The sequence below is a fragment of the Nelumbo lutea genome, chromosome 3, assembly GCF_056320005.1.
Source record: "Nelumbo lutea isolate HS-2025 chromosome 3, American lotus-T2T, whole genome shotgun sequence".
In the NCBI taxonomy this organism is placed as follows: domain Eukaryota; kingdom Viridiplantae; phylum Streptophyta; class Magnoliopsida; order Proteales; family Nelumbonaceae; genus Nelumbo; species Nelumbo lutea.
The window spans coordinates 3,419,098-3,431,669 of record NC_142686.1 but is presented as its reverse complement, the minus strand read 5'-3'; the positions used below and the strand labels follow the sequence as shown (position 1 = coordinate 3,431,669).

The 12,572-nt window shown below is 37.0% G+C and overlaps 1 protein-coding gene across 5 annotated transcripts in view; it reads right to left on the bottom strand.

Annotated features, from left to right (window-relative positions):
* Window positions 1–9,379, bottom strand: part of ARP2 (actin related protein 2) — a 29,352-nt gene extending 19,973 nt beyond the window's left edge. For 2 of the 5 annotated variants that reach the window (XR_016110039.1, XM_088978637.1), the window contains exons 1-7: window positions 8,943–9,286; window positions 7,930–8,040; window positions 6,511–6,645; window positions 6,336–6,407; window positions 6,124–6,202; window positions 5,912–5,961; window positions 935–1,038 (exon numbers count right to left, since the gene is read on the bottom strand). Coding sequence is in view for 4 of the 5 variants with exons in the window: in XM_088978637.1 (XP_088834763.1) it covers window positions 935–1,038; window positions 5,912–5,961; window positions 6,124–6,202; window positions 6,336–6,407; window positions 6,511–6,645; window positions 7,930–8,040; window positions 8,943–8,984 (593 nt within the window). In the remaining variant the exon portion in view is untranslated. Of the gene's footprint in view, window positions 1–934; window positions 1,039–5,911; window positions 5,962–6,123; window positions 6,203–6,335; window positions 6,408–6,510; window positions 6,646–7,929; window positions 8,041–8,942 lie in introns of all 5 variants that reach the window. The other 3 variants (XM_088978638.1, XM_088978641.1, XM_088978640.1) reach the window with 3 other exon arrangements.
* Window positions 9,380–12,572: the final 3,193 nt, after the last annotated feature.

The window sequence follows — 12,572 nt, the reverse complement described above, 5'->3', positions numbered from 1 at the left end:
CTCTGAAGTAGCAGAATTCTCAGACGACATGGTAAACACAAAGTTTTTTTATCTAAACTCTCAACTTAGGATCCCTCCTTATATCAACAAAAGCTCCACACACAACAATTCAGTTCTAGACTTAATCTAAGTACAAAAAACAGCACCAATTTCCAAAGAAGAACTATGACGAGACTGATTTTCAAATCTGCATGAAGAACAGTCCCAAGCTACTAGTTTTCCAGTAAGTTCCACCACAGCATTAATCAATAAGAGAGATCCTAACACACATGAAATCAGACCAACGAGCAGAGAAAACAGGTCATCTATGATCTACAGTCGCCTTTTCACAGGTACAGAATCACACAATCCAACAATTAAAAAAAGGTATAACCCTCACAAAAGTTTGCCGACAATCAATGGTTTGGATTCATTTGTTCTCCACTTGGTACACGACCAAGGAAAGAAATAAAAGAAGAAAGAAAACTTTAGGGTTGTACCAGTTGCAGATCTGATTTGATCAGCCCAGATTCAGTCCTCTGTTCTGCCTAGATTCAGCAACTTGAAGAGAAAAACTTGGTCACCCAAATTCAACAGCCTTGCTCTAATACCATCTTGGCAATAAATCCGATTGAAATATGAGGAAGTAGAGAAGAGAAGGGAAGAAGAAGAAAGACAGGGAGAAGAAAAGGTTTGGAGCAATGGAACAATGCTGGCGGCGCCAGTTTCTATTATATTATATAGGGAGGCAGAAATATGAAGGGAAAAGACTCTTGTGCCCCTGCTGTAAGTGAGTACAATAACAGAAATAACAGAAAATAAAAAACGCTTTAACTAGCCAAACAGACCCTAACACAAATAATTAAATTATTTCAACAATAAACAAGTGACAAATACATATATATTTGCATTTTGGACAATGCAGACTAATTTCAGATATGGAAGCCTCCCTCACCCTCTCCGTAGGAGCAAATCTACAAGATAAGATGTAATATGCCGGCCTGCCACATTCATTCGCTTTGTGAGATGGGGGAACGAGTAGCCATCAACAACTGGAACCTGGAAGACAAATTTATTTATGCATTTGTCATCATTATTATAAATATTATTAGAATTAAATGAGTGAGAAACAGGGAAAGCATCCTGTTGTATTAGACAAGCACAAAAGAAAAGGTGCAGCAAGATAAGCCCTGAACAAAAAGATACATGATCTCTAATATCTATAAAATGACTCATTTACAGGACATAAAATTGTGCATTTCACAGACAGATAAGGCTACTACTATCATTGTAAAAGTTAATAAAATGCAGATCATAGAACTCCACCAGGGCAGAAGCCCAAAAATATATCAGTCTCTCAACCCTATCAATCAGTGCCCAGTCGTGATGCATCTTCTATTTTCAATGTCATGTTACTTCTTATTATTCAAGTTACCAACAGATTGCAGAACATTTGAAATTTCATAAGTGATTTTCTCTACCAAAGCCCATTGGTCAAGTGTCAACTAATGCACACAGGAAAAATAACAAGAAACATGTAAATTTTTACCATTGATGAATCAGAAAGTTTTTATAAATCAGAAAAATGGAAGAAAGGTCAAATATAGTATGGGATAAAACACAAAAAGCAACCATGCTCCTTTCTACAAAACCAGAAGAAGGCAAATCTAGTATTTGCCTTCCCTGGAATGGAAGGCATCTTCAATTGTAGTATTGGCCTAACTTCTATTTCATAAGACAAGGTGCTAAATAGTCGACCAGAGATCCAACCTCCCCTGTAGCATGCCTCAGTATGAAGCCACTCCGCCCAGACTTTCATTTTAAGGAACCTAGAGTAGCTCCAAGTGATAAAATAAGAAAAAGTAGACTAAGATGGTTTAGTCAAATGTATATAAGACCATCTACAGCACCCATAAGAAGAAATGATTTAAGAACATTGGCTTAAGTGGCTAGAAGGGCTAGCGACAGACCAAAAAGAACATCGGTTAAAGTAGTATGGAATGATTTAAGCCCATGTAATCTAACAATGGATATGGCAATAAACACAACAGAATGGCAAAACAGAATTCATATAGATGACGCCATAAATTTGTGATCCCCTTCAACCTCCAAGTTTGTGGGATTTAAACAAGAACAAATATCAAGCCTTGCAAATACTGATATTAGTTCTTCTAATACAGAGTTTTCTTGATCTATAGGACAAGAGTACATCAAGATAAACTTTATTGATTATGGAAAAAGAATGGTATGTACAATAACTTGGTTCTTATTATTGATAAAAAATCTGGTTCTTATTGTAAGGCTGGTTTACTCCATCTACCCTCCTTTTACTCTTACATCCTTTACAAATAGCTCCCATTTTCTACCCCTAATACAATAAATCCCTAGGAGTAGCTCAGTCATGTGGATAGATGGCCATCTACAGAACCTGTTGGGAAAAGTGGATAGATGGCCATTTACAAGTTGAAGGAGCTAGACTAGAGGCATACCATAAAAGACTTAGGTGGACGTAACAGTGTTTCTAAGGCTGGAGATTCTTCATGCAGCAACAGAAGTGGTGCACTAAGAAAGAGTGTGGATTCTGATGAAAGAAATAGCATGCAAGAGGGGCCGAGAGATGCTCATTAGCAGGTTCTTGGCAGCTCATCTCTGGTAGAGAACCCAATTCATGCTCACCCCTCTCCTCCCCAAATCTGTAGGGTTTCAGAAAATAAGCCTAGCAGAAACAGCACAAATAACTCAGAATCTGGGGGGAAGGCAGCAGAGTCCGGGGAGGTGAATGTGTCAGAGGCAGGTGCTTCTGTCCCGATTAATGATGAAAAGGAGTCGTTTAGTGAGGTAAGTTGTCAAGAGGTCCAGGACGTTAGGGCTGAAGATTTTGGTGCAACTGTTTGTTCTGGCAGCAATCTCACAAGTTTGTACGATCAAGTTGTCATGGCAGACCATTTAGTAGAAGTTTTCGTTGAAAAGATTGAAGTTGATTTGGGTAGAAGGAGGTTGGAGACTGCTGTTGCAGGTTCAGCTGAAAAGTCGGAGACAGAAGTGAAATCCCATCTCATGCATGTTACAAAGGTTTTTTCGTGCTCAAAAGAGGGGATAGTCAGGGCTGGTCCCAGTAATAAATACAAGAGAGGATTTAAGAGAAGAGGGGTTAATGCAAGAGCCACGACCAATAACAATTTTGCTGGGGTTTGTCGTGAATCTCATGATGACAAAATCGGGTCTGAGGGATGTTCTTCAGGAGGGGATTTAGAGAGGAATGGAGTTTCAGAAGAAAAGAAGGAGAGTGCAAAGAGTTGGGGAAAGAAGATAAGTCAAGTTTAGAGAGGGAGGATAAGAAAGATGGTAGCAAGGGTTTAAGGAAGTTGGTTGAGAGAGAAGTGGAGGCTGCAAAGGCTCTGGATTTATATTTTTGGGGTGGTGAGGCTTTTTCCAGAAGGGCCTTTGAAGAGTTCAAGAGAAGGAAAAAGGAAGAGAGGTTGAAGAAGCACGTAACAGGGGAAGGGGGAGAGATTTTGGATGAAGGGGAGGGATAGGAGGATGAGTTAGATGGGGGGGAATAATTCTTTTTATCGGGAGAAATCCGGGAAGTTTGTTTTTGCTGAAGTCGGAGAAAAGAGTTGGGATGTTTTCTCAGTTTGTTCAGTAGGGTCTTTGGGTTTGATTGTTTTGATTCAGAACCAATTGTTGTTCCTGAACTATCAAAAAAAAACAACTGTTGTTCCTGACTGGTGCTTGTGTGGAGTTGTTAATTTCTAAATCTGACTTTCTTTGGTCCAGCTTGTTGGTTGGGTTGTGTTTCTTTGTAGGGATGTGTTATCTAGGGGGTGCATAGTGTGCTTCTCTCAGGTGATATCTTATCACCTTTCTTATGTATTTTCTTTTTCTTTTAATGAGATTTTATCTTTACCTTTCAAAAATAAGATCGAATTTTTTTTTCTTTTTTTCTTTCAATGAGATTTTTATCTTTACCTTTCAGAAAAAAAATGAAAGAAATTATTTAAGTGCCCATAATTTAACAATGGATATGGCACTGAACAGAACAAAATGACAAAACAGGATTCATGTAGCCGACCCTATATAGTTAGGATGTAGAGATGATGGGCCAAATGGGCCTTACATTCATGTATCCAGAAGTAGCCGACCCTATATTTTCTTTGTTTTTTATTGTTATCAGTTCAGCCGCCCTACTAGGGACACCCTTGTAAATGTACACTGAATTGTAATCAATTCTAATAAAAGATGATTAAGGGATTGCAGAGAGATATGATCAAGCTCTCTTCCATCTCCCTTGTAAATGTACATTGATTTCTCTCAATGTATGCCATTCTTTAGGAGTTTTACCTTTTTTACTAAGCCCCTTCAACTACCAACAAGAGAAGAAATCCCTAGGGGAAAAAGAAACAACCAACACACTCCAAAGATGCTGAAAAGGCTGACCTCATAAAGTTTGACTGAAATCAGAGGGGGAGGGGGGCAATGTTTTAAAAAATAACCAGGAAGCAGAACTGTTTTTCCTTCCAGGTCATGGGTCAACGGTTCAACCACCCAAGTCAGACAGGGCAACCTGTGACGTCATAAATCAGGTGTAAAATATAAAAAAGATGTCGTAGGATAAATAAGAATTGTTGCTATTAATGATGGAAATGGCTAAAATACAAACAGGAAAGAAAAAAAGAAATCAATGCCTGCCATGACCCACTGACCAGGTCAAACAGTTCAGTGGTTCAACCAGCCGGATTACTGAGTCATTGACTAAGTCAATATTGTTTGCAAATCAACCATGTGTTGAAAACATTAGGGAAAGAGTTGGCTAGCCGACTCCACCCTTCCACGTAAGCTGCACATATCTTTTAGTGGTCTCCTCCTAACTAGCTGATTTTTCTTTTTAATTGGTAATGGTAAATTTTATGGATATTAAAACTACAAACTATAAAGTGTGCCAAGCACCCTTTTTTGTTTTAGGCTAGCACCAGCTACCTAACCTACAATCAGAAAATTTTCATTTACAGCTCCCCAAAATCACATTCTTCTATGCCTTGGTGTATCACCAAGGCTATCGACTGATCTATGGACCAATATGGATTCCATAGCTGTCTTATCTCTCTCACTGTGCCTATAATGCCAAGAAAAAATTTGTTGCCTTTGGACCAGCTCACCACAACATTGGAGCCTTCTTCCACCAAAAGATCCTTATAGTCAAACATTTTTACTAATCTCAAACGTCAAACCCTATGAGGATTCATCAAATAAGGTGCACAACAGGGGATAGAACATGGAAGTAGAATGAGTGAGCGAGTTACTTAGATCTTTTTCAAACTCAAGGACACAATGTGGAGAAGCAATGCAATTATGAGAGGATCAGAGGAATACCCCCCAGTTTAGGATCCATAGCACCATAACTTTCCATGAGGATCCATTAGAGAGAAAGAATCCTCTAATATCATGCAAATAGACAAACAGTACTTTTCCAAAGCCTTGGAGTTAACTTAGCTTCAAGCCTTTTGGAAACAAGGCAATAACCACCAAAAATGGGGTTTCAAATTCTGGTTCTGGACTGGGGAGCAATAAAGCACAAGATGAAATTTTAGCAGAAATTTGGGAGAAATTTTCATATTCCAATAGGAACCAGTGAAAATATTTAAACATGAAGGAAAAACCTCCTTTTTCCCACCAAATTCGTCTCAACCCCCTATTTCTATACTCCTCTTATTTCTCTTAAACTTCCCGATTATTTTTGAATTAAAAAGAAGGAGCCATGTTCTTTATAGTCCTACAGATATTGTTCCAGAGAGCTGGAAATCAGAACATAATTCTCAAATTTTGGAACTTTTCTCAGGATACAAAACCATACAAGACATATACAATAACTGGAGGTATAACCTCATAATGCCTCTAAAGCAGAACGTAAATGGTTCTCAAATCATCTTACCACATGAGTAACACCATCACCAGAATCGATAACTAGACCAGTTAGCAAGCCTGTAGACAACATAACATCAATCATCAATGACATATGGCAGGAAAAGTGGTTCTTAATGTCCATGGTTATACAACTTCCGGTACATGCTGAAGTATCATCTAGAAATATCCATGAAATTTTGACAATTTTAAAGTCTTAACCTTCAACGGCCCTTTAAGCACCTTGAGCATACAATGTCAAAACAGCTTGGATTTGAATGAAGACATCTGTGAAACCGTACTTCTCAAACATTGTCTCTATCTGCAATTTTGAGACCAAACCATAAGGAATAATTAGAAACAAGTAATGAGAAACTACCTACCTCATTGTTTAAAAGATTATGAAATTCATGATGGGAAAAAAAAAAAGCATCAAGTTTATAATGAAAACCCACCATTTTTTCACGGTTTTTTGAAGGATTAAGAGGTGGATCTGTGAGTAATATCTTACATTCTGTTGGGTCAACCTGTTCAAGGACAAAGCTGAAATTAATTGGTTTGGTTATAGGGAACTATTTATCTAAAGGCCTAATGCATGCCATAATAGATCAGAAGCACTAGGGGACTCACCTTCAATTCATTGAAAAATGCATGGTCCCATACATGGCCCATATCTTCCCAATTCTGCACAATGCCATTATTAACAGGATATGATATATCCAACTGATGTCGCAAATCTGCACAAGCTTCTCCCACAACAATGTCCTAATGAATAAGAAAGCAATAACACATTTCAGCAGTTCAGCTATGCAAACTTAAGCTATAGCCTATAAGCAGTAAGCAGCATACAAGATGTATCAACTATCAAGACATGAATTAGTGTTTAGTTTACAAACACAGAAGAACCACCACCCAACAAACTGGTATTCCTATAGAACATATGAAGGTGTATATTTATTACAACATCGGACATGTAGTAATAGTTTACAAACACAGAAGAACCACCACCCAGCATACAAGATCCAATTATTACTACGTGTTGTAACTGGGTAGCTAGGGCTGTCAACAAATTCCAAAAGTCCAGAACCCAATCCAATTATTTCAGATTCAGATTATCCATTTACATTATTGGATCATGTTTGAATTTTACAAATTCTATCTGATTAATGACTGGATCAGGTGCAGATTTAACCTCATCCTATACAACTAAAATCCAAATCAAATTATTTTATAATATTTTTTGTTTTTAATAATTTCTTTCTTTAATTTTAAGAAATATGAAGCAGAGTCGGATTAAATCTGAATCTAATTCAATGCCAATAGGATTCAAATTCGACCCAAGGTCTCCAATCAAATTTCAGATTAGATTTGGATTTCAATTTTCATTAGTTGTATTGGATTTGGACATTGTTATTTCTGATCTGATTACAGCCCTATGGGTGGCTTAAGAGTCAGGATGGGCCTTGAAATTATGATACATCATAGGAGAGTTGAAGTAGCTAACACAAGGGTTGGGAGATGTTGCAAAATGGGTACCTAGATTGGCTAATGGTTTGGCAGATGAGCTAGCAAGGGAAGGGGTGGGTAGGAAGCAAATGTATTGGAGTCTGACTGTAATGCTCTTGGTGATTGGCCGAGGCAAGCCATTTTTTATTCATGTCTGTACTAGCATCTTTTTTTATAATTCTATGTACTAGCATTTATTCTATTAATAAAAAACTTTAAAAAGCTTCTTACTGATAAAAACAAGATACATCCCATGGCAAGAAGGTCACACGTCACATGACTGAGCATAGCTTGTGAAGACATTAATATTTGTTAACCAACTTGGCAATAGGCTGAACAAACTCTGTTTGACAACCTTACCAATTACCAGTATCATATCCAAAGCATGGATCTATTTAATTCGGTCATTTTCACAAATACAAAAAGGATTTATCCATCTCCACCAATCCAACTGGAGATAATCTTTCTAACACTGGTAATAAATGAACATCTTCCTTTACCAAGTTGGCAGTGAGCAAGATTAAAATTGTCAGAGTACCTCACCTTCAACTCTTGTTCTGTTAGTGATTCTTCATAGCGCAGTATGGGTCTTCCAACCACACAAGGAAACACAGAGGTTGGGAAATTCTCTCCAGAAAAACCACATTTAACATACTGCATGGAATATGAAAATTTATATTCAGAGAGGAAGAGGCTAAAGTATACTTATAAATTACATAACAACAAAGGAAGCCGATCAATATAACATTCACAGACTTAGGGTTTCCTGCCATAGATTTTTTGGCAAGTATCTGGAGCCATGTTACCAATGTTCTTTTTTATCTGTTTTCCCCCTGACCCATATGCATTTCAGAATTCCAAAAGACATAGATTCATGTGGCTTGTAAAAATATTATCAAATACTACATCATTTAAAGCTGTTGAAAATTATGGTTAAGAGGCTGAGATTTTGGCCCTCCTCAAATATGCTGTTACTGTTAAGATGAGAATATCCTCTTTAGTCGTTGAAGGGGATTCTGCCAATGGGATTGACCCTTGGGGGTTATTTTACCATCTGAATAAAATAAGGAATAATTGAGGTAGATCTAAAGAATAAAGAGAGCTCACTTTGATTTCTGGCCCTTGGCACTGCAGTGCATTTATCATGATACATGCCTTAGGCCGCGTTTTTACGCTTACAAGCTGCTCAACTTGAGGATCTAAGAATTCCTTTTGTCTATGATTTTAGTTTGCGATTGAAAATCCTACATAAGTTATCCCCGTACATTGTATCTGATTTCCGTAATGACTTATCTTGTCATCACCGATTCATGGATCCCGACGACTTCCGGATTTAAAGAATTAGTAGCTAATTTAATTCTACCATCATGCTAAATTTCCCTAGTTTTATAGCAACAATAAGAATTTTTTCCTACAACTATTAGGTTGTTTGCCATCGAATGGACGAGGTTTTCGTAGATCAATGGTTTCTTCTTAGGATACATCTGGAAGCTGGAGGAGCTAGGTAGTAGGTAATAGCAAATATAGATAGAGAGATCAAAAGAAAATTGGAATACCCCGGTGCCGTTGTCGCAGACGACGACTTTCTTGTTGTCCATTAGTTGGCTACTGTTGTGTTTTTCTTGCACTACCGGTTGTCGTTCAGACGGGGCACGAATAAACAGGAATCCAACGCCACAAGAGAATTCAGAGGAGGGTGTGCATGGCGAAGAAAAGGCACGGAGAGATCGAATAAGCAGATATTTGGCGCTGAATTTATAGGGTTTCGAAACTCAAATTAAAAAGGTGCGAGTTGCAGAGAGAGAGAGAGAAAAAAAAAGTGAAAGCTAAGCGATCCGAGCATGAGGAAGGTAGAAAATGGTGAAGGTTACGGTGGTGCTTCGAAAAATTACATATTTCCACCTCCTACTTTGTGGGTTGTGAAAAATATCCCTGGTAACTTTCATTTGCGACAAAAACCTCTAAATTTTTATATTTCAATACTTTGTTTCTCTCTTAGGCCTTACCATTTCGTTTGTTCTAATGTTTGGCGTTGGTGAATTTTTCTAAATCTAAATGTAGAGAATGTTCTTAATTTGGAATTCTAAAATTATCAAATATTCATTTTGACTCGTGAGAGTTTTTGTTTTTTTTTTAATATTATTGGAAAATAAAAAGTTGTATAATTTTATTTTAGGCTTAATTTGTAATGAGTACAAATATAAATATGTAGATCACAAATTTATACAAAATAATACAAAATATAAGGTTTTGCTCTCTACATATTTGTATTTGTAATCCTTCCAAATGGAGCCATAAGAAATAAAAGATAAGAGGAAAAAAACACCAATTTTTCTCTTAAAGTCAAAAGATTCCTCTTAAAATGTAAGAATTAAGAGAAAACGAATAGACTAAAACTTATCACCATTTATCTTTTCACCTTGTCAATAATCAATTTAATCACGACCTTCCCTTTTTTTAAAAGCGAAATACCATATTTCATTCAAATATGAACCTCGTATAAATACAGAGTAGTGGTGACAATACCAAACAAAAATGTACAAAAACATTGTTTTAAAATTAAAAAAAAAAAAGTGGTAACAGTACCAAGTAAGAACACAAGTCTTTATAAATAACAAAATATTCATACTGGATAAAAGAGAAAATGAAAAAACTTTTGTAACAGATAAAATGTGAGTCAAAATCACCAATAGAATAGATAAATGAGCACATCTCCAACCACCGAAAAATGGATAAATACAAGTAGCAATTCGTCATAACTTTAACCATATGGCACCATAACCATCGGAATTTTAATGAACTGGAACTATAACTTTAAAAGCCTATAACCATAACCGTTGGAACTGCTATCACCAAAACTGGAATTGTAAACGTCGAATTTGTTAACATCGGAACTGGGTCAACCCATAAATATAAGTACCGATGAAGTAAAATAATGAAAAATCACCAGCCGTGAAATTCAAAGTAGCGATTAAGGCCACTGCCCAACACTTCGGCTCCTATACTAAAATCCATGCAAAAAATAACAAAAGAAAAAACAATGAAAAAGGAAAAAAAAAGGAGAAGAAACGAATGGAAGTTGAGACTTAGACTGAGTTAATCAAGAAAAACTGAGAGGAGTGAGGGAAAGGGGGAAGGGAAAAAGAACACTACAAGAAAAAATGGCTAACCGGCATTTTTAAACCAACGGTTATACAAAATGTTGGGGTAGACCCACGTATACTATACTGGCGATTTTAGCACAAGCGCCAAGATTGGATCAAACCACCGATCAATAGAAAACAGGGCGGCGGTTCAATCAATAAAGCCGGCGGTTTTAAAAATTGAATCGGCCGGTCATGAATTTTTCTTGGACCGGCTGAATAACAAAATTTCTCTCCAAAAAACATTGGTGTGTTCGTGCGCCACTCTCTGTTGCTTTGTTTTTTAGAGATGAACGTCTCCTCCACTTCGTCTCCCACCCAAAAACGAAAAGCTACCAATTGAGAGAGGTTCACTCAATCTCACCTTATATTAAATCACCATTGAGAGCAATTGAACAAAGAAGTCGAGAAGTCAAGGAGGCATTCCAAGTCGTTCCAAGAAGCTGATCAGAAGTGATTTGAAGAGTCAATAAAGGCAAATTTAATCATCGACTATGCTATTCCCATATTTCCCATTAAATTCTAAAATCCTAATCATCCATTTTTTCCTCTTAGGGTGAGAACCATCTGCTACTCTACTTTCCTGGTACGCAGACGAACAAGGAAGGGCAGATTCAAAAGCTTGATAGGAGAAGGGTTCCGTTTTACTAGTTGGTTAAAAATTTTGTTTTTGAATCTTTCTGGTTCTTGCACACTTATATATGATGACACGCCCTTCTTATTCTCAGTTGTTTTAAGGGGGCTTGTGTTAACTTTCATTGAGATCATTGTATTAATGCTGAGTGTTGGGTAGTTGTCTTGAGGCTGGGAATTCTCCTTTTCTTTCCATTGCATAGTGCTAGTCGATGGGACCGTTTTTTTTTTCCGTAGATAATTTCTATAAATTTTATTCTTTTTGGCTTTCTTTTGTTGACTGAATGCACATTGCCTGTAAACAAGGTAATAACTATGAGAACATCCCCCCCCAACCCACCACCAAATACAACTCTGCCCTCCTTACTCTAGCTAGAAAATCACCATTGCATTAGCTGACCTTTTAATCCATTTGAAAAAGATCTCCAAACTGGAACTAGATCCTTGGCTTCTCTGGCATGACGATGATATGCCCACGGACCGTCGATGTTGTCTCTGAACCATCCAATTAAACAAAGGAGATTAAGGCCCTCAAGTGAGGATTTCATTTCTGAAGTCAGCTCTAATTGAATACCCCAATCCCAATATGATATCTCCTGCATTCCCATAATCCCCCCTCCCATTTCCTGAGAATTCCAGGTTCACCAAAGAGCATCCATCTTCTTGTGGAGAGAAATAATCCAATCCTGAACCATCATCTATGCTGGAGGGAGGAGAAACAGCAGATCATCTTTGAACAATATCATCGAGAGTGTAACCTCTGAACCCCAATATGCAATTCTGGTACAGATAATACAGATTGGGATTTATTCTGATGGTGTATAGTTTGAGAAGAACCTGCTAAGAAATTTATTGAGTTTTGTGGTGGAACTCCATTGAATAGTGGACTCTATTGGGTAGTTTTGTTTCAGATTTTGTACCATCAACCCATATAATTTTCCAGGACCTAGAATGCATATTTTATTGGGTAAGAGCTAGAAAGCACAACGAGTAATCCTTCCCAGCTCAAAATAGTATGCTGAAATCATTGCCTCAAAATCATCAATTAGGTCAACCATAATATATATATATATATTAGTAAAACCTTCAATTGATAAAAATATATATATATATATATTAGTAAAACCTTCACATGTTGCATTCAGTACAAAGAGTGGTACAGTTATGAGTTGGTATCCTTTTCTTCAAGATTTTCTCAAGATTGAGCCTCAGTCTGGTTTTACTATCCTGATGGCATATTTAATCTTGAGAATCCTACATTTTACTAATAATTGGACCTACAACATCTATACTATATAAAGCATATACTTGCCTTGGGTTCCATGTCCATCATAAAAGTTAAATTTAAATAACATATTATCATATATGGTTAATACTTGAACACATGCATAGCATGTGCTCTTACACTAA